At 37.2% G+C, this 18,186-nt stretch overlaps 2 protein-coding genes across 51 annotated transcripts in view; both read right to left on the bottom strand.

The window, feature by feature from the left end:
- Positions 1-203: 203 nt before the first annotated feature.
- Positions 204-8,696, bottom strand: LOC18433796 (ATP synthase subunit beta, mitochondrial). Its single transcript, XM_006843881.4, has 9 exons — positions 8,020-8,696; positions 7,473-7,548; positions 7,254-7,342; positions 6,881-6,998; positions 6,703-6,806; positions 6,447-6,605; positions 6,058-6,282; positions 5,391-5,702; positions 204-642 (listed from the first exon to the last, which is right to left on the bottom strand). Exons 1-9 carry the CDS (start codon positions 8,500-8,502, stop codon positions 526-528), a joined length of 1,683 nt encoding a protein of 560 aa, XP_006843944.1. The 5' UTR covers positions 8,503-8,696; the 3' UTR covers positions 204-525.
- A 2,899-nt stretch (positions 8,697-11,595) lies between these two features.
- The window catches only part of LOC18433797 (UMP-CMP kinase 3), a 39,594-nt gene continuing 33,003 nt past the window's right edge, over positions 11,596-18,186 (bottom strand). For 13 of the 50 annotated variants that reach the window (XR_016047297.1, XR_016047300.1, XM_088855464.1 and 10 more), the window contains 2 exons: positions 17,294-17,359; positions 11,596-12,060 (listed from right to left, as the gene is read on the bottom strand). Coding sequence is in view for 30 of the 50 variants with exons in the window: in XM_088855464.1 (XP_088711590.1) it covers positions 12,025-12,060; positions 17,294-17,359 (102 nt within the window). In the remaining 20 variants the exon portion in view is untranslated. Of the gene's footprint in view, positions 12,085-12,684; positions 12,777-17,293; positions 17,360-18,186 lie in introns of all 50 variants that reach the window. The other 37 variants (XM_088855457.1, XM_088855453.1, XM_088855460.1 and 34 more) reach the window with 10 other exon arrangements.

Below are 18,186 nucleotides of genomic sequence, written 5' to 3'. Positions count from 1 at the left end.
ACTGCTTGCAACTCCACCCCCAAACTTTCTTGTATCAAAGAAACTACCATATAACTATAGTCACTCTCTCTCTCTCTCCCCAAAATAGAGATAGTAATAAGCCTTTAATTTAGTGAGCCAGGTGTTATTTAACAGCTCTGGGTCCAACGACCTAAATCCGCAATCTTTCTCGTAAACCCTACTACAGCATGTAACCAAGCACATTTAGAACTTTCCTTTTTTTACAAGTCCAAAACCTTCCAAACAGTTTTCGCTGTGAATAAAATAAGAAGGCATGTTCCAGAGAGCCGCATACAAAAAAACAGCACAAGCACCCGAGTAAAAAGTACTTCTTAGCGTCCCTTTTTATTTTGGAGAGCGCCAACAACAATGCGCTCATCTCGTCTCTTTCTCTATTAACCAAACACAGCAGCCAATAGCTGATGACCTTCAAAAATGAAATCTTTTGAGGCAGCACCGATAAAATTATTGATTTTTTATGCATCAAAGAAAATGTGAACCCAGAAGGAGGGAGGGCAGGGGTGATCAGGTGGTGGCCGACTCCTTGGCAATCTTCTCGGCTTTGGCAATGACCTCTTCGATCCCACCAACCATGTAGAATGACTGCTCGGGAAGATCATCATACTTTCCATCCAATACACCCTGGAACAAACAAATCCAAAAGCAAGTTGAATGCGAGGGGCCCTTTTCTAATTTTGATATATATAAATCCACGCTCACAAAGATAAAATACAATAAAATAGTAATGCACACATATAAACTTCTACACATACATTTAACCATACATATATATGCACATGCATGATACATGAATATAAACATATACATACACAGCCCAGGCATAAACATATTGTGTCCCTTATCATGTAGATAATGCAGATATAAATAGTTTTGACTCAAGAACCAGGCTTCCTACTTTTACATCAAAGGTAGCTTAAGGATTTATAGGACAGGAATTGAATTCAATCCATTTCTAGGTCTCTCAATAGCACATATGGTTTCTCAAACCTGTTGTAGACATTAATTTCAGCTAGTCCATTTCTAGGTCTCTCAATAGCACATATGGTTTCTCAAACCTGTTGTAGACATTAATTTGAGCTAAAAACAAATGCGTGGTGAGGATAAGGCAGACTATAACCCTCATACTAAAAAGGTTCCATAACAGCATATTAAAGAGAGAAACTGCAAAAAGCACAATCCAAAACCAGTAGCCGTACCAGAAAGTACCTCTAATCCATGAGATGGGTTCCCTACTTGTGAAGTTCGAAAGGCTCGCCCAAAATAAAACAAGAAATACAAGAAACAATACCTCATATGATCATACTTTTGACAGAGTATAATAAAAAAAATGTTCAACATTATCATAAATTTGCGGCTATAAAATAATAATAATAGTGATCACATTGTGCAACTTGTTTGGTAGAGGTTCAATGCAGTATTCTCGGTCAAGTAAGAATTCCAAATGCTGTTCATTAATGCTAAATGTTTCTTACTTTGTGGTGAGATCAATTTGTGGTAAGATCGATATGTATAATGGACTGAAAAATAGCAAATGAACAAGAATTTTAACCATCAACCATCCAAACTTCCCACTCAAAAGAATGGCTGAACAAAGCTAATCATCATTCCCTCTGGCCTCAAGTAATAACAAGTAGAAATCGAACTTGATTACTTTTAAGTATCAAACAATGACTCAGCTTTCAAGGTACTGATTAAATTCTTCGTAGGAAAGAAAAGATAAGGATAGTTAGAGAATGTAACAAACAACAGGACAGTTTTTTCTGATAGTTTAGATGCAACTTCTATTTATGAGGCACCTTGTATAAAACCAAATTGTATTTAACCATCAAGAAAACATCCAAATTGCTATAAAAACAACTAGATCAATAAGCACTGGACATTTGGTAAAGGGGAAATAAGCTCAAACAGAGATGCCCATAAAAAATAAAAGAAAAGAAAAACAAAAGGAAAAGTTTCAGTAGCCTTTATCTTGAAAATCAATTAGCTTGTTTACAAGTCTTTTGGTGTGGTGTGCATGTTTATACATGCTTCTTTTTTTTTTCTTTTTTTGTGGGGGTGAAGAGGGAGAGATGAGTTGCCTTTGTCCTCCACTTGTTCAGTAGGTCCAAATTCGCTCGCAAATGTGGTAACCTCCAGTACCCCATGCACCACAGATCAATATGTACACTCTTTAAAAGCATCAAATCATGTCCTTTGCTGCAAACAAAATTGAAGATTTATGTATGGAGTTCTCTGCAAATGCACCAAGTGCTTCCATTTTTCTTCGTACTACTTGATTTAAATTAGTTCCCACAAACAATTGAGTCCTCATGTTCTCAGCTGTTGGACATTTATCACAAAACAGATTCTCTCCTAAAATACGATTACTCGTGACTTTTGTCCCAGGCAGGTATTGGTATTACATGTGTTGTTTCTTAAGCATTCAGGGATATAGGTAATGCACTAGATATTTGATAGTTTCTAGTGGTTTGGTTTACAGAGGTCAATATCAACACATTTCTAGGATCCTTTCACGAAAAAGTTGTTCTAATAACATCTCACAATTGCCTCCATGCTTAAGGAGATGTATACCAAACAGTGTATCAAAACATGTGCTCAGGGCAGGGCGAGGACCTAGGCCGCTCATTGAGGCCAAGGTGGCCCCCTAGGTGGCCAGACCCAAGGAGGGTGGTTTGGTTTACAGAGGTCAATATTAACACATTTCCTGGATCCTTTCACGAAAAAATAGTTCTAATAACATCTCACAATTGCCTCCATGCTTAAGGAGAAGCATACCAAACAGTGTATCAAAAAGTATGCTCGGGGCAGGGCAAGGACCTAGGCTGCTCATTGAGGCCAAGGTGGCCCCCTAGGTGGCCAGACTCAAGGAGGGTGCCATCGCCTCATCTGTGGAGCCTACCTCCCCAAAGGTAAAGTTGTCTTCTTTCCCCTTTTAAAGGATGGCGAACCTTTCTAATACGTCGATTTTTAAGAGAAAAAAACAAAAAAATTCTTTACTGCAGAATTTGAATCTGACATTTGTGCTTAATTGCTCATGTATTTGAGTATTTTGAGTTTTGGTCTTAGAAATGGAGCAGGTAGGCCCAAAAGGACGTGGTTGGAAATAGTTCGAAAAGATATGAAGACTTATGGCCTCACTGAGGTATGGCCTTTAATAGAGTATAATGGCGGACTAAGATTCATGTAGCCGACCACAATTAATTGAGAAAAGGCTATGATGATGATGATGATGATGATGATGATGATCTTGGAAATGGAGCCTAAAACATAAACAGCCATATGGCATTGACATTTGGATTTTGGAAATGCTATTATCTTTTGCTCTTTGTGCTGGTTAGTTTGTTACATCTTACATCCACTGATTTACATTTGTGAAATGTGATTCAACATTTATTTGGTTGCTTTCAAACTTTGGAATTCTCTTTTTCAATATATGCAAATATTCTACATACATGTGTGTGTGTGTGTGCAAGCACATTTGCATTTGGAGTGCATATATATGCATATTAGATGTGTGTGGAGCGTCTTGAAACCAAGCAACTGCCTAGGCACTTAGGCAGCTGCATCACAACTTAGCGATCAGCTCCCCCTTGGCCGCTTAGGCCTGGCACCTTCTGACAGACTCAAACAAATATAATTACTGAGTGTTTGGCCATGCTTACCAAGTCTCTCTTAGGTGCCCTAATTTTAAAGACTTTCCGAGGGACTGCTAATAGGCCACAAAACCACTAAGCCAACCCTCTAGCTACTGGTGAATATGATGAAAGATTGGCTATGAATTAAATCTGAGAATGCTTGAAAGAGTTCAACATTAGCTTTGTCCAAAAATATGGCCAGACACACCAAGGACTGCAGGTACCCAAAACAACATGGTTGCAACAAGCAGAGTGTTTCAAGCAAACTACAAGTCAAAATGTAAGACATCGCAAGACCAAGATCTCAAGTTTAGGTAGCTCTACTCTTTCATATTAACATGGTCTAAGAAGGGTGAGGACCTAAAACCTTCCCTTAACCCATCGTATGCCCTGGTAAGGAGTTGGGTTGTGTTAGGTAGGCAGCCTCCATAAAATTTTGCCAAAATTTATCATGAATCTTAAATGCAAACCAGGGTTCGTGTAGCCGACCCCAATAAATTGGGAATAGGCTTTGACAATGATGACGACTCCCCCCTGTTAACAAATACTACCCAAAAGAAATTAAAAATCACTCTCCAGAACTGAAATTAAAATTTCCATATGTCAGCTTTTAAAGATGTTGTCACCAGTACTAGTGTATGAAGGTAATTCTCCTATTATCTGGTCAATTTCGAAAGTCCTTGACATTTTACAAATTCTTGCATCCTCAGGTATTTGAGATTGTTAATTTCCTTATTTTATCTTTTGACATTTTAAACTTTTTAAAACTATTTTCCTTTATTTTAAAAAAAAAATAAGTTTTGACTTGAACGACTAATTGTGCCAACTAGCTCAAGTCATCAATCAAGACTTCAATTTGCCAAATTAGATAAGTCCCTGGTAAGTAAAGGATGCATTGAAGCAACAGGAAAATCAGTACAGAGAAATAAATTTCCAACTATTTGGGTTGGGACCCATGCAAATTAACAATCACCACAATTAACATTGGCATTCAAAATCATTCACGTGGAAGCAGCAGGAAAATCTTCACAGAATAACTATCAAATAGCGGGTCTCCATGCAAATTTCTCAATAACCAAAGTAATGCATCAGCAGTAAAACTCATTAGATTGACAACATGAAAAAATCCAGTAAAACTAAAATAGAGAACTCTAAATTCTAATTGAAAATAATGGATGACAACAAGCCTTAATCATAAACCAACCCTTAAAGGTGAAAGGATAGGAGGTGGAGCAAGCAGGTGTACCAACAATATGATTTTTCAATTCACGTTCTCTATTATCTTCAGCATTTGTAACGAATCATAATTAGTAATGTAGTCAATAGCATGTCCAACACAGGTACTAAGATTTACTTCAAAATAGAGATGTTGCCAAATAACAAAAGTCACTCAAACCAACAAACTATTATGTGTAGCAAAATAATTAAGCAGCAAACTCAGCTAGAAAAGTGGTCAAAAACCAAGAGTACACAAAGCATGAATCAATAAAAACATCCAAAGCTTAAAATTTACATAATTAATGAGCACAGAAATGCACCAAATATGAGAAAGCCCAAGCTTTGCCGAGGATACATCAGAAATGCATGCAAACTAAATTGAATATCAAGAACCTCTCTATTTATTTATTATTAGCTCAATTTTAAATAAAAAAGTTGAAGTCACACAAAAAAGTTAGAAAACAATGAGAAAGACATAAGCAGAACCAAATTCAAGTTCAGGAAGCTCTTTTTTACCTGGAAGCTGACAATGCTCTCCTTCAATTCCACATATTTTCCTGGAGCACCCGTGAAAACCTCAGCAACATGGAAAGGCTGACTCAGGAACCTCTGGATTTTCCTAGCACGAGCCACTGTCAACTTGTCATCTTCACTTAGCTCGTCCATACCCAGGATGGCAATAATATCCTGAAGATTCTTATAGTTTTGAAGAACCTTCTGGACACCACGAGCAGTGTTGTAGTGATCCTGCCCAAGAATGTGAGGGGAAAGCATACGCGACGTAGAATCAAGGGGATCCACAGCAGGGTAGATACCAAGTTCTGAAATCTGTCAAAGCAAGAAGACAAAATATGAGAAAGTGCAAAACAAAACCACAAATAAAAATAAAAATAAAGGGCATATTTCAAAGCAGTGATCAGGAAATAGGCTTTCAAATCAATAATTAGATTGGTCACCCCTTTATCCAAACGACAAGGCTGGTACTCTGAATACCAGACAAAGGGTAAAATAGGTAATCGGAATACCGGGAATCTATTTTGAATTCCCATGTTCCTGGAGCACCTAATACAAGTTATGCATTCCAGTCATTGTCAAATATTTTCCCAAAATTAAGAAACAATCATTTACTAGAAAAAAGAAGTTGAAAAACAACATCAAGAGATGAGATGCAAGGAATACGAACCTGACGAGATAACACAGTGGTGGCATCAAGATGAGCAAAGGTGGTGGCAGGGGCAGGATCAGTCAAATCATCAGCAGGCACGTAAATAGCCTGCACAGAAGTGATCGAACCCTTCTTTGTTGTTGTGATACGCTCTTGCAAGCCTCCAAGATCAGTGGCTAAGGTTGGTTGATAACCCACAGCAGATGGGATACGCCCAAGCAGAGCAGACACTTCAGAGTTTGCCTGTCAAAAAGAGCAAAAATCTCATTAACTCATAATCATAACAATGATAAATAGTTACATACTTCTGTGAAGCACAAACACCCAAAGAAAAATCATATTAGAAGATAATAATAAAGTACAATTGTTGTAAAAAATTGATAGCTTGTTTTTAATGGAGGGCATACTTGGGTGAAACGGAAAATGTTGTCAATGAAGAGAAGCACATCTTGGCCTTCAGCATCTCTGAAATGTTCGGCTACAGTGAGCCCGGTCAGCCCCACACGAGCACGAGCACCAGGCGGCTCATTCATTTGTCCGTACACAAGAGCACACTTGCTCTCAGCCTGAGACATAGATATCAAATGTGTATCCAAATGAATGTAAACAAAAGAAACCATTTTGAAGAAAAAGAGTGAAGATATACAGGGGACAGGCATCAACCTGTTTTTCACCTAGCTTGATGACACCACTCTCAATCATTTCCCTGTACAGATCGTTACCCTCCCGAGTACGTTCCCCAACACCAGCAAAGACAGAAAAACCACCTGCTCAAATAAATCAGAATTAATGTACCTAAATACAAAAGTGCCAACAAGTCTCTCCATTCTCTAAAACCCACCATGAGCCTTTGCGACATTGTTAATCAGCTCCATAATAAGCACAGTTTTGCCAACACCAGCACCACCGAAGAGCCCAATCTTTCCACCACGCTGGTAAGGTGCCAACAAGTCGACGACCTAGAAGTACCAATAGTGAATAAATCAAACAGGCCTCAAATATAGATTTATTCATGTTAATGAAAAGACCTACATAGGAGATAAGCAGAAGAAAATTGTAAGCAAAAAATTGCAAATATATCAAAAATCTCAATAGCAGTAAATTTTTAGTCAGGAGTACAAACCCAAATAGTCATGAAAAATTTTATGACACATTAAGAGCGAAGGAAATTCAAACAAATGGATCAAAATCAATAGATAAGAATTAGAACATACCTTGATACCAGTAACAAGAATCTCTTGCTCAGTTGCTTGTTCAACAAATGAAGGAGCTTCACGATGGATAGGCAAATAGTGATCGGTCTCTGATGCAGAAATAAGATATAAAAGGAACAAAAAAATTAGAAAAAATTTTAGTGATTAGAACACTCGTTAGGAAATGGCAATGCCGAACAGGGAATAGTAAATAGACGCACACTAATTGAAGAAACATACTTATTTCACCCCTTTCGTCAATGGGTTCCCCAATGACATTGATAATGCGACCAAGTGTAGCCCTACCCACTGGTACCTGTTAAAAAAAAAAGAAAATAATTCGGCAATCAACACAATGACCAGTTGCAGATAGACATGGTTATCTATAAAAAAGATAAATCTATAAGTACAAAACATTGCTAAATACGAAACCATACATCTAAACGAGAGAGATAGAGATAAGATCTAGCAATTTGGATCAGCACTATCTATAAGCGATTGAAACACTGCCAAATATCACATTTTTGCATGCTGATCCAGACAGTCCATTACACCATGATCACATTATGTCAGCCTGCATACTCCCAACAAATACAAACACCAATACATCCCAGCTATACTCCAACAAATACAAAGACCAATCCCTCCCTCACAGAGGGAGGGCAGTTAAATAGTGGTGGATCATCTCTCTCTCTCACCAGCACACAAACGAAAATGAAAATAAAACATCAGGAGAAAAAAAAACCTAATTTCAAAAGATCAACTCAAGAACAAAACCCCAACTAACCTTGATGGGAGAACCAGTGTTGAGCACCCTCTGGCCCCTGACAAGCCCTTCAGTCCCATCCATAGCAATGGTCCTCACCATTTTCTCCCCCAAATGCTGAGCCACCTCCAAAACCAACCTTATGGAGTTATCCAAAACCTCCAATGCAGTCAAGATCGGAGGCAACCCCTCATCAAACCTCACATCCACCACTGCTCCAATCACCTGACAGACCTTCCCAATGGCTCCAGCCCCTGTGAACTCATCAGTGATCTTACCAAGAGGTCCATCTTTACCAATACCGGGAGGAGTTGCTACAGGGGGTGGAGGCGACGAAGTTGCAGCGGCCGATGTCGCATACTGTGCAACTTTGTCGAGAAGAAGGCCCGAAGAAGATGATATCGGCCTGTAAAGCTCTGGTCCTCTATTGATGAGGCTCGACGGTTGAGATCTGACGGTTTTGGCACCCCTGATGAGAGAGGACAGGGCTCTACGGTATGCCATTAGGGGAAAACCCTACCCCTGGTTTTTTGGAGTTGCAGTAGAGAGACAAAGTGAGGAGATCAGAGTAAGGAAAGATATAAAGAGAAAATTAGGGTTTTGTGTTCAGTGGGGAAGATGGTGGCGAAGGGATTGACGGCAGTCCATGGAAGGAGAGGAAGAAGATAGAGAGAGGAATGGCGGACGCCAAAAGGTTCGTAAAGGCGTTTTAGGAGGCTGACTTTATGGGGGCGTGGAGTCCGCTTTGTTGGTCCTCTTCTTTTGGGGTGGGGGTGAGTGCTGTTAAAATTAGGTTTCCTTCCAAATGTTTTCAAAGCATCGGTCTTATTTTCAGCCGGAGTGTACCCTTTTTATTTGCGGATATGTAAGGTTTGACGTATTTACCAGGGAAAAGTTCATACACGCTCTAAACAATCAAATTATATTTTTAAATTGATCATCTGGACATCAAGATGCATAGACATAAGAAAAAAAAATAGATTTTAAGTTTCGAAACTAGTGTATTTTGTAATGCATTTTTGAAACGTCAATTTTCAAGATTTTCAAGTTTCATAGATTTGTCGATCTACACTATTTTTGAAGCTTTAAACTTTATAAATAAAAATGAAAATATATTTTAAGGCGATTTTCAATAGTGAAACCACATTTCTCGATACTATTTGAAGGTAGGCTCTAATTTGATTGTTTAGAGCTAGGCTTAAGCAATTTGTTCCTTTATCATATAAATGTATGGCTCACTTCTAAACTTGCTGAACAATTTTAGCGCCAGACACGTTTACAATAACCTAAAAATCTATTTCTACCCCTAATCACAAAATTAAAGTGGTACAAATCAAGCAAATATATAAACACATTTTAAAATATTGAAAACGGATATACTATTTAATAGGTTACAAGACACTCTTTTTCTCATATCTATACTTATCGAAGTTAAGATGATCAAATAGGAAGGTTTCACAACATGAAAAGAATATTTTTCAATGTAAGCATAATCTTTTCCTTTAAAAAATGAATCCAGAGGGTAAATTGATCGCATGACAGGTTGATACAGATCGGCAAATCAAAAAGGAATTATAAACAATAAAATAAAAAAGTAAAATCTTTGGCTCACGCTACTTAAGTGGCACCAAATTACTCAAATGGCCCGACTTGTTTAGATTTCCATAAAAGAATTAAGGGCATTTGAAGCTTTTTAACAAATGTTCGTGAGGAGGCACTGAGTGAAATGAAACTTATAACTTAAGGATTCTATTGTGAACTTGATTATTTGACAACCTTCACGATATTGTAGGATGGTTTGAGCAATTTAAATTTTTTCCCACCAAAAAAAGAAAAATATGAACAAAGTGATCAAGTCACCTCAAAATAACAATGGGGTTAAATTAACTAATTTACCAATTAAGTGGTTATTTTGTGAAACCTCCACTTCCATGAATCATGAATATGTGTTATCTGTTTATACTAGGGTTTTTGGCCTCACATAAGATATAGCTCTTGATAGAGCAGAATAGCGGATCAAGATTTGTGTAGCTGACTCCAAATAGTTAAAAAGAGACTCTAATGATGATAAAATTACTTGAATTAAATAACATAAATACCCTTTTTTTTTTCACGTTCCAACCTAATCTTGAACATGTTTTTTATTTTTTTAAATAAAATCTTGTTTCAAGTTTAGAACCTTGTAACAAAGGGGCTACCTGCATCTTACATCATTTGGCTCATGTGATGGAGCTTGAAAGTGAAGCCAAATTATTAATAATGATCACACTTGTTTTGGGTTCTGAATTTGGAACATGTTTCTTGAATAAGAAACATGGTTCAAGTTTTGGGTAAGGTTTGTACAAGGTTGGCACCTTGAACAATCAAAGTAAAGGCGCACCCTAAATTGATGTTGAAAGAGATGGTCCAAGTGCAGGAAATCCATAAGATGGTCCTCAAAGCTATTTTTATATCAAATATGAAATTTAAAGCTTAAAAAACAGTATAGAATGAACACATATATATATATATATGAACACTTGACAATGGACGGTCCAAAAAATACATTACAAGACATTGCTTTCAGAACTTGAAATTATTAACTTTCTACATCCACATATTTTAACGTCGAGATGATTGATTGGAGGGTTTTTCGATAGCAAACCAACCCTTTCCATCAGGGTGCACCTTATTTTTATAACTTAAAGATTAACACCTTATATAAACTTTCGCCTTAAATTTTAGAGCCCGAAAAAAATTTAGACTTTAAATGTGTCACATTATGAGAGGGTGTGGTTTTATTAGGTTACAACATTAAACAATCAAATTAAAGCGCACCTCCAAATTTTATTATAAATATAATTTTATGTAAAAAATTGTTATGATGGCTTAAGAATACATTTTCATGTCTAATTATAAAATCTTAAACTCCAAAAATAGTTTAGATCAAGTAGATCTAAAATCTTGAAAACAAACAGCACCGACAATGTGTTGCTTGATAAACTATTTATAGGACCAGAAATTTTTCTTTCATATTCCCTACATCCCGATATTGGGATGATCAATCATAGGGTTTTCCAAAATCAAAAGGACCTTCTATGCGGGATTTTTGAGGTGCACCTTAATTCTATTATGAAAACCTTGTATAAACTTTTTCCATTATGAAAACGTTTTCACTTGAACAAGGGCATTTAAAGCGTTTATGTGATTCTACAAAAGGTTTTCAAATGAAAGGATCCATCAAATGCAACAAATTTGTTGAAGAAATCGTTGATTTCACCGCCATGTTGAACGTTGAACTTTTGAGGTGGTTTGACCGTTCTAAAAATATTTCCCTTTTTAAAATTTGAATGGTTGTCCATGTGATTTCATGAGACCATCGTATCTCACGCTTTCACTACAGAGACGCTAGTAATTTAGAACCCAAATCAATTAAATAGACTTTGCTATGTTAATGTGGCTGAAATGCTTCATAAACATCTCTCTCTCGCTGTAAAGATCACCCTTTACACCGTCGTGCACTTCTCTTTTCAATTAAATTAAATTAAATTTTAAGGTAAATATTCTCGAAAAAAAAAAAAAAAAAATTCACACTGTAACAACTCATGGAAAACAAAATAAGAAAACACCATAGCAAGACCATTTAATGCTCCGGCAAGAGGAAGTTAGGTTTCTTCATGTTACCAAAAGGAAATTACAACAAGAACCAAGCATATGGATTTCAACATGGATATGACATTGTCTCAAGGAGGCTCATGCTTAGCATCACACTGAGAAGAGGCGGTAATCCATGGTACTGGTTCTTGGAGACGATCTTTACAAACATAGCTGTATCAACAAGAAAAAAATTGAGGGCATTTTAATAGAACCCAACTTAAAACAAAATGCGGAGATTTAAGCTCTAAAGCTGCGACTCTTATCCCCTTTATCTTTCAAGAAATAAATAACAGAAGCATACATTTTGTGTGCCTCAATCAATATTTGATGTTTAAGTAGAAAATCTGCACTGAGATGCATGTGCCTTTATTCCTTCATGTCAGTATGTATTCATGTGGAAGCATGAATTAGGTCTGATCGTCCTGCCTGTAATGGAGCAATGTTAAAGCACTGCATTTCAGTAGGGAAAAAAAAGTACATGAGGTTTCAATATTTACGGATCAACCAGTAATAGCAGACAACGCTAGTCAATTCATCAACTACTAAATATAGATAGGAATCTACATAAAACATTAGGGTATTATGCAAACAGAATGAAATCAAACTACAGTTTTGCTATCTATCTTATGCCATAACCTATGTAACTGCCATAGAATTGGTTAAGGTGCCAATTCTAGAAATTCTGATTTTCCCAGAACATGCAGCAGTCACATCCTTGAGGATCACCAGTAAAACCCAGGTTCTTCATACTCTAACGGGAACACAAATAAAGCTAAACACTCCAACCGGATGGCCATGCATCCAAAAAATTCAAGTAGCAGACCAAACATGTTCAAAGTGTCCCTCCAATATCAAGAGCAATAATAACTATTTATTCAGTGGACTTCAAATGTGCGTGAATCCTAACTGGCCAGGACCAAAGAGAACCATTCCCCACGGTACATTGATCTGCTAATTATAGAGCTGTATAACCATGTAAATAGAGAAAAAAAGAATAATTGTTAGCTAGAAGCCTCCTCCATGAGCCCATTATGTTGAAGGCACACCAACCTGGGACAGAACAGCCCCCACTGCGTAATGGTCCATTGTTCTCAAGAAAGCGGTTACCACTGTTAGGCCAGCTTGTCCCCTGTACCACATGGCTTTATGCCAATTAAAGGTAGACCATTGGAAAGCATCCACATAATTGGTTTCTACTCTATATACATATATAAAAGATCTTATCAAGGCACATCGTAAGGACACACACACACACACACAAAGACGCACATGCAGACACACACAGGGCTAATTGTTCTCATTCGATAAAAATAGTATCAAATGGTCAATTTCTTCATGTCTTTCTCATCAAATGTTTAGCTAATAGCATTCACAGACTTGAACAGGCAGGGTGCTCGGACAAATAGAAATCTGAAACCGGCTATCACAAATTTTTTGGTTACAAAGGCAGGGTAAGAAACATGATATTTATTTCATGTCAAGCGTTGGAGAATTACACAAAGCTTCTTCAACCCGCGATGAGTTGGCTTGGCTTTATGCACTACTAACAAATGTTGGATTTCAAAGCAGTCTTCAGCAAGTAGGGAGAGAATGGTCTCTCTCTCTCTCTCTCTCTCTCTCTCTCTCTCTCTCTCTCTCTCTCTCTTTATTGTGTGTGCATATGCACAAAAGAAAACGGACGGTGAAAGAAGCTGTGACAATGAAAAGGAGCAAGAGGGAGGGGAGAAAGGGGTTAGGCTGAAAGATTGGAAAGTGGTTAGAATTGGGCAGACAAAGAGGGAGAGATAGTGCTGACACTGTGTGTGTGAGTGTGTCAGAGAGAGAGAGAGAGAGAGAGAGAGAGAGAGAGAGAGAGAGAGAGAGAGAGAGAGAGAGAGAGAGAGAGGTTTATGAGAGGGGAAGAGACAGAGAGTGGGATAAAAAAAAGAAATTGGTAAAACAGTGCAAAAATTTCTCCAGTAAGTTGTCGGAGATGTAAAATCAAGGGGGAAAGGGTGGAAGGGGGAGACAGTGTAACTCAAGTAAAACCCATGAGAAAAAAAATATGCACACACTTACAACTAGGAAAGTCCTTTGGTGCTTCACAGATCCCCAAAACCGGTGCTGCTCTAAACTGATCCACCACTTTAAATTGCTTGAGATCCAAGAAAAAGCTCCAAAAGAAGATCTGAAATGGATGCCAAATCCACCATCCATTCAAATGGGCAGGTCCAAATATGATTCTGGGTTGGTGGATTTGGAGCATTTATGGAGCTCCAAATCAAATCTTTTGGAAACTGATCTGGAACTCTTTTGGGTCCATCCGATAAAATATTGGTGGATGAGGTGGGGGAAAAATAATTTTTTATGGTTTGGGAACCACTGAATACTGCCCTATAGAAATACTAGCCAATGACACGGGCATTGCCCGTGTGGCAAAAGCAAGAGACATCACAGCAGAAGTCCTTTTCTTCTATCATTAACTAAGCTCATTAATAGCAAAATTGACGTACTAATCGTATCTCTCTTTTCATCACATGAGTGGCTGTGTATAAAGGCTCTATGACTTGACCAGTGTTCGTAAAATCGGCCAATCTAACCTCTAAGCGCTAACCGCCCGGTTATATCGGAACCGGCCAGTGGCTGGTTCCTATTTTGGGCGGTTTTGTGATCAACCGATTTCTTAAAGTTTAAATAGAATACTACTTCATATTTATATCAAATATTTTAGAATAGCGTATTGGTTAGCGCTGGCGAATATAGTTTATACGGACCACGATTCGATCCTGCCATTAGCGGTTTGCTTTTTAAACATTGGTGTGGTTCATTTTAACAATTCTAAGAATTCATTACAATGGTAAGAAGTTCAAAAAATTTACTTGCCACATTAATCGAACTAGAAAGTACTTGTAAAGAAATAATTTGTTATTAAACCCTTACATTGGTAAGAAGTTCAAAAACTTTACTTGCCCACATGAATCGAACGAAGTTGAAAGTTCTTGTAAAGAAATAATTTGCTATTAAACCCACTAACCAATGCACCATATACTAATTAGTTGCCTATTAGATCTATTAACCAATATGTCATTTACTACGTATTTACAAAAATAATGGTCTATATTATATATCACTTAATTTTTTTTATTTTCTTTTAAAAAAGTGTTGGTCAAGTCGATTTTATAACACTATTTTAATATTATTTACATTATGGTAAAGAATAAAAAAAATTATGGTCATTGATACTCACTTTTATATTTTCCCATCTTTTTAAGAAAATTTTAAAAATACCCATGGCACAAATCGATTCGTTAAAATGCATTTTTTTCAATAATTTTCAACTTCATTTGAGTGTGTTTTGTTTTAATCACATTCTTTATATGATTTTCATATTTTAGTAGATTTTGTTTGTATCTTTTCTATTTTTTTCAACACTTTTTTTATCGTTCGAGACTTGCCCGGTTAGAGCTGTTGAATCGGCCGGTTTACCGATTAGACTGGTTAAACCGCTTCCGGACCCCTGTTTGGTTAACCGTTCCAGTTCAATATTGCGAACACTGGACTAGACACACAAATAAGAAACCAAGTTACCACCATTTGTGCCTAAGAATTCCTTTCTTTGCCACTACATCTGCCTCTTGATTGGCTTCTAGCTTATGTGATGAAAGGTAATTTGCCTATTCCTGATCCAATCCTTAATCACTTGAAAACATTAGGCTCTCCACGTACAAGACATAAGTCCCCTTCCCCATCCTACGATATTGTTAGACACAAGAGGCATGATTTTCGAATTCGATTTCTCTATAGACAACATATATAGATGCGAATAATCCCATACGTTTATAGGTATTTACCTCTATAGCTACCATGACAAAAAAGTATTAGGCCAGAAATTACAGGAATCGCTCCCAAACATTTTGAAAGCTACCTCTCTCTTGAAAAGCTGCTATTCCCTGTACATTGCTTAGGTTTCTCTTTCTTACCACAGCTGTGGCACAACTTAGAAATAGAATTAAGATAACAGTTTTATCAAAGGCATCAGGAAAAGGAATTATGTGGCCTTTCAAACTCTGATCTTTGTAGCCGGGGTAACTACAGTAGCAGACATACCCTGGTCAAGGGCAGTCTTTGTTTTTGGAACCCGCCCCCATAGGGACCCTCAAATCTAATTTTGATGGTACTTCTATTGGGAAACCCAGACATGCTAGAATTGGCGGTGGCATTTTCTGATAAAAAATTGAAAAGATCCGGGACTCCAATGAAGCAGCAGCCCTTGCCCTTTTCATAGGGATCTGCTTCATGCCTCGAAAACGGAACTCTATCATCATAGAAGGCATCTCTTCTAACATTATAGCATTGACATCGAAAATTTCACCATGCTCATGCCGAATCTCAACCATCATCGATGAAATATTGGACGGATTTAGAAACACAAATCAATTTTGTGCATATCCGGGAAACACTCTAGCGGATTCTTTAGCCAGTGAGGGGTTCTAAAGACTGGAATTATTTATCTGACTCTCCTCTTTTAGCTATCTTTTGCTTCTTAACTTCTCATTTTCCGTATCAAAGAGGGATTTTGCCCACGAAACACATGATCAGCTAATAAGGAAAAAAAGGTCTCTCTTTTTCTTGCCCTAAATTTCATATCCTATCCTGTCCCCAAATCTCTTCTCCCAAATCTCATATCAGAGTTTTATCCTTTCTATCCCGTATGATTCACCTGTTCTTATCTAAAATCGTTTTCCAAATCTCATAACCTACTTCTTCTCATCTTACAAGGTATCTCATATCTCCCAAGGCAATGCCATTTTTAAAGAAAATCTCCTCAAATCTAGGTATCCAAATTGGCCTACTTTAGGGTCTCCATCCTATCGTTTCTCTAAGAATAAGGGGCTCTCCTTGTTGAATGCGACAAGTCCAAATCTTAACCATGACTTAATAAATGTAAGCGTATGTGTGTGTGTGTAATGTTGAGTTGCTCGGCACTTCCCATCCAAAGAGTTACTGAACAGATTGGTCTCGAAAAAGTCAGGGTGAACATTTCTGAAGATGCATATCCATTTGATGTGACATGCATAGGTGTCCTTGTACTCAAAACATATCTATCCATGTTTGACATGTGCACCTGATGTGCCTTTGCGTCTAAAAAATTGTCCAAATTAACAACACGCGTCTGATTTTGCTAATGATGTGAAAATCATGTCCAATATAACGTGCCATGTTTGGAAGGACCCAAATAAAGGGTAGACTTAGTAATACACATTTCACGTGGCACCATGCATGTCAACCAGGTTCTCATATACAAGTATCCATCCTACATTTTGGTGTCAAAAATGCAGAAACATGTCTGACATGAATGTTCATGAATAATGTTACAAGGGATCTCTGATAGTTGGTTTTAGTTATTAGTTCGGCCACAATGTTGATGTTAAGAAAGCTTACAAAATTGGTAAGTGGGGAATCCCCATCTCAACTCATAACCATAAAAATGAATATATGTTAACGAAAAAATCTCAAGATGCAACATAGCCAGCTAGTTCTTTAAACGCGCTCGTAACATTGCAGCGTCCCTAAACGTTTCTAGCACAGTGTCTCTACGGCTTGGCCGAATCAACGCATAATAATCATTGGGGATTTCCATATCATTTTCAAACAAGTATAACAGCTAAGTTATAAATACCTCATATGCAACAAAATGAGACCGAATATTGTCAAAAACCCCATCTATCGTTCCCACTGCATTGATCTGCAAATATAAGAAACACTTAATGTAACAGGATACACTGCCCAATTTTTCAAGCTAGTCTCTGTGTTAGAGAATCTAACAATACTAGGGACATTTAGCTTATAATTGAAAACAAACGCATAAACAAACAGAATCCCTTTGTTTCCAGTTACAAAAGAATGAGAAGGCAAGAAATCAAAGAAAACTGTTTATGATATGATGCAACCAAAGATCTGTTATTTGTTGAGAAATACTCAGCATCAAAACCAAAGTTTGTCAACCTTGGATGAAAGACAACAGAAACAAGAAGAATCGGCACAATGGTCGAAGTTGACAATGGAGACATTTGTCTTTGTGGTCATGACATTTGAAAATTTGCAATTTAAGTATTTTTAGGTAGGGTATAATGAAAATTTTGAATAATCTGGTCTTTATTGCAATTAGTCTAGCCTTTTCCACTTCAGATACAAAGTGTTGGGAAAACAATGTATTCTTTTGGGACATTTGAGTTTCCAATGGATAGCAAGAATTGTGGATTAGCAAAAAAAAAAAAAAAAATTTCAATCCGATACTTCAATACGAGAAATGTCAATTTGGGAAGACATCTAGGAAACCATGTTGATGGAATTGCAATTGATCAAGTCAAACTTGAACTTGTTATAGCACAATATATCCACAGCTAAAATGTAGATGGATATTCAATAATTCTGGGTGGATGGCCTAATTCATTAATCCAGTAGAGCAATATACTGGTGGAGGATTAATAATATTCATAACAAGGCAACTTCGTATCACATTTAGTGACTGTATCTTCAAATGAATAATGCTAGAATTTTTTTCTCAATTAA

This window comes from Amborella trichopoda, chromosome 13 (genome assembly GCF_054954075.1).
Source record: "Amborella trichopoda isolate Santa Cruz 75 chromosome 13, AtrichopodaSantaCruz75HAP2 v2.0, whole genome shotgun sequence".
NCBI lineage: Eukaryota > Viridiplantae > Streptophyta > Magnoliopsida > Amborellales > Amborellaceae > Amborella > Amborella trichopoda.
Note: the sequence above shows the minus strand (reverse complement) of the source record. Positions and strands in the feature narration are given on the sequence as shown.

Bases quoted from the DNA above. Each gene is read 5' to 3' on its own strand.
- LOC18433796 (XM_006843881.4), bottom strand. From the start codon at position 8,502: ATGGCATACCGTAGAGCCCTGTCCTCTCTCATCAGGGGTGCCAAAACC. The intron at 6,807-6,880 runs GTGGGTTTTAGA...TTATTTGAGCAG, and splicing joins CAATGTCGCAAAGGCTCATG to GTGGTTTTTCTGTCTTTGCT. The intron at 5,703-6,057 runs GTTCGTATTCCT...TTGCTTTGACAG, and splicing joins CCACTGTGTTATCTCGTCAG to ATTTCAGAACTTGGTATCTA.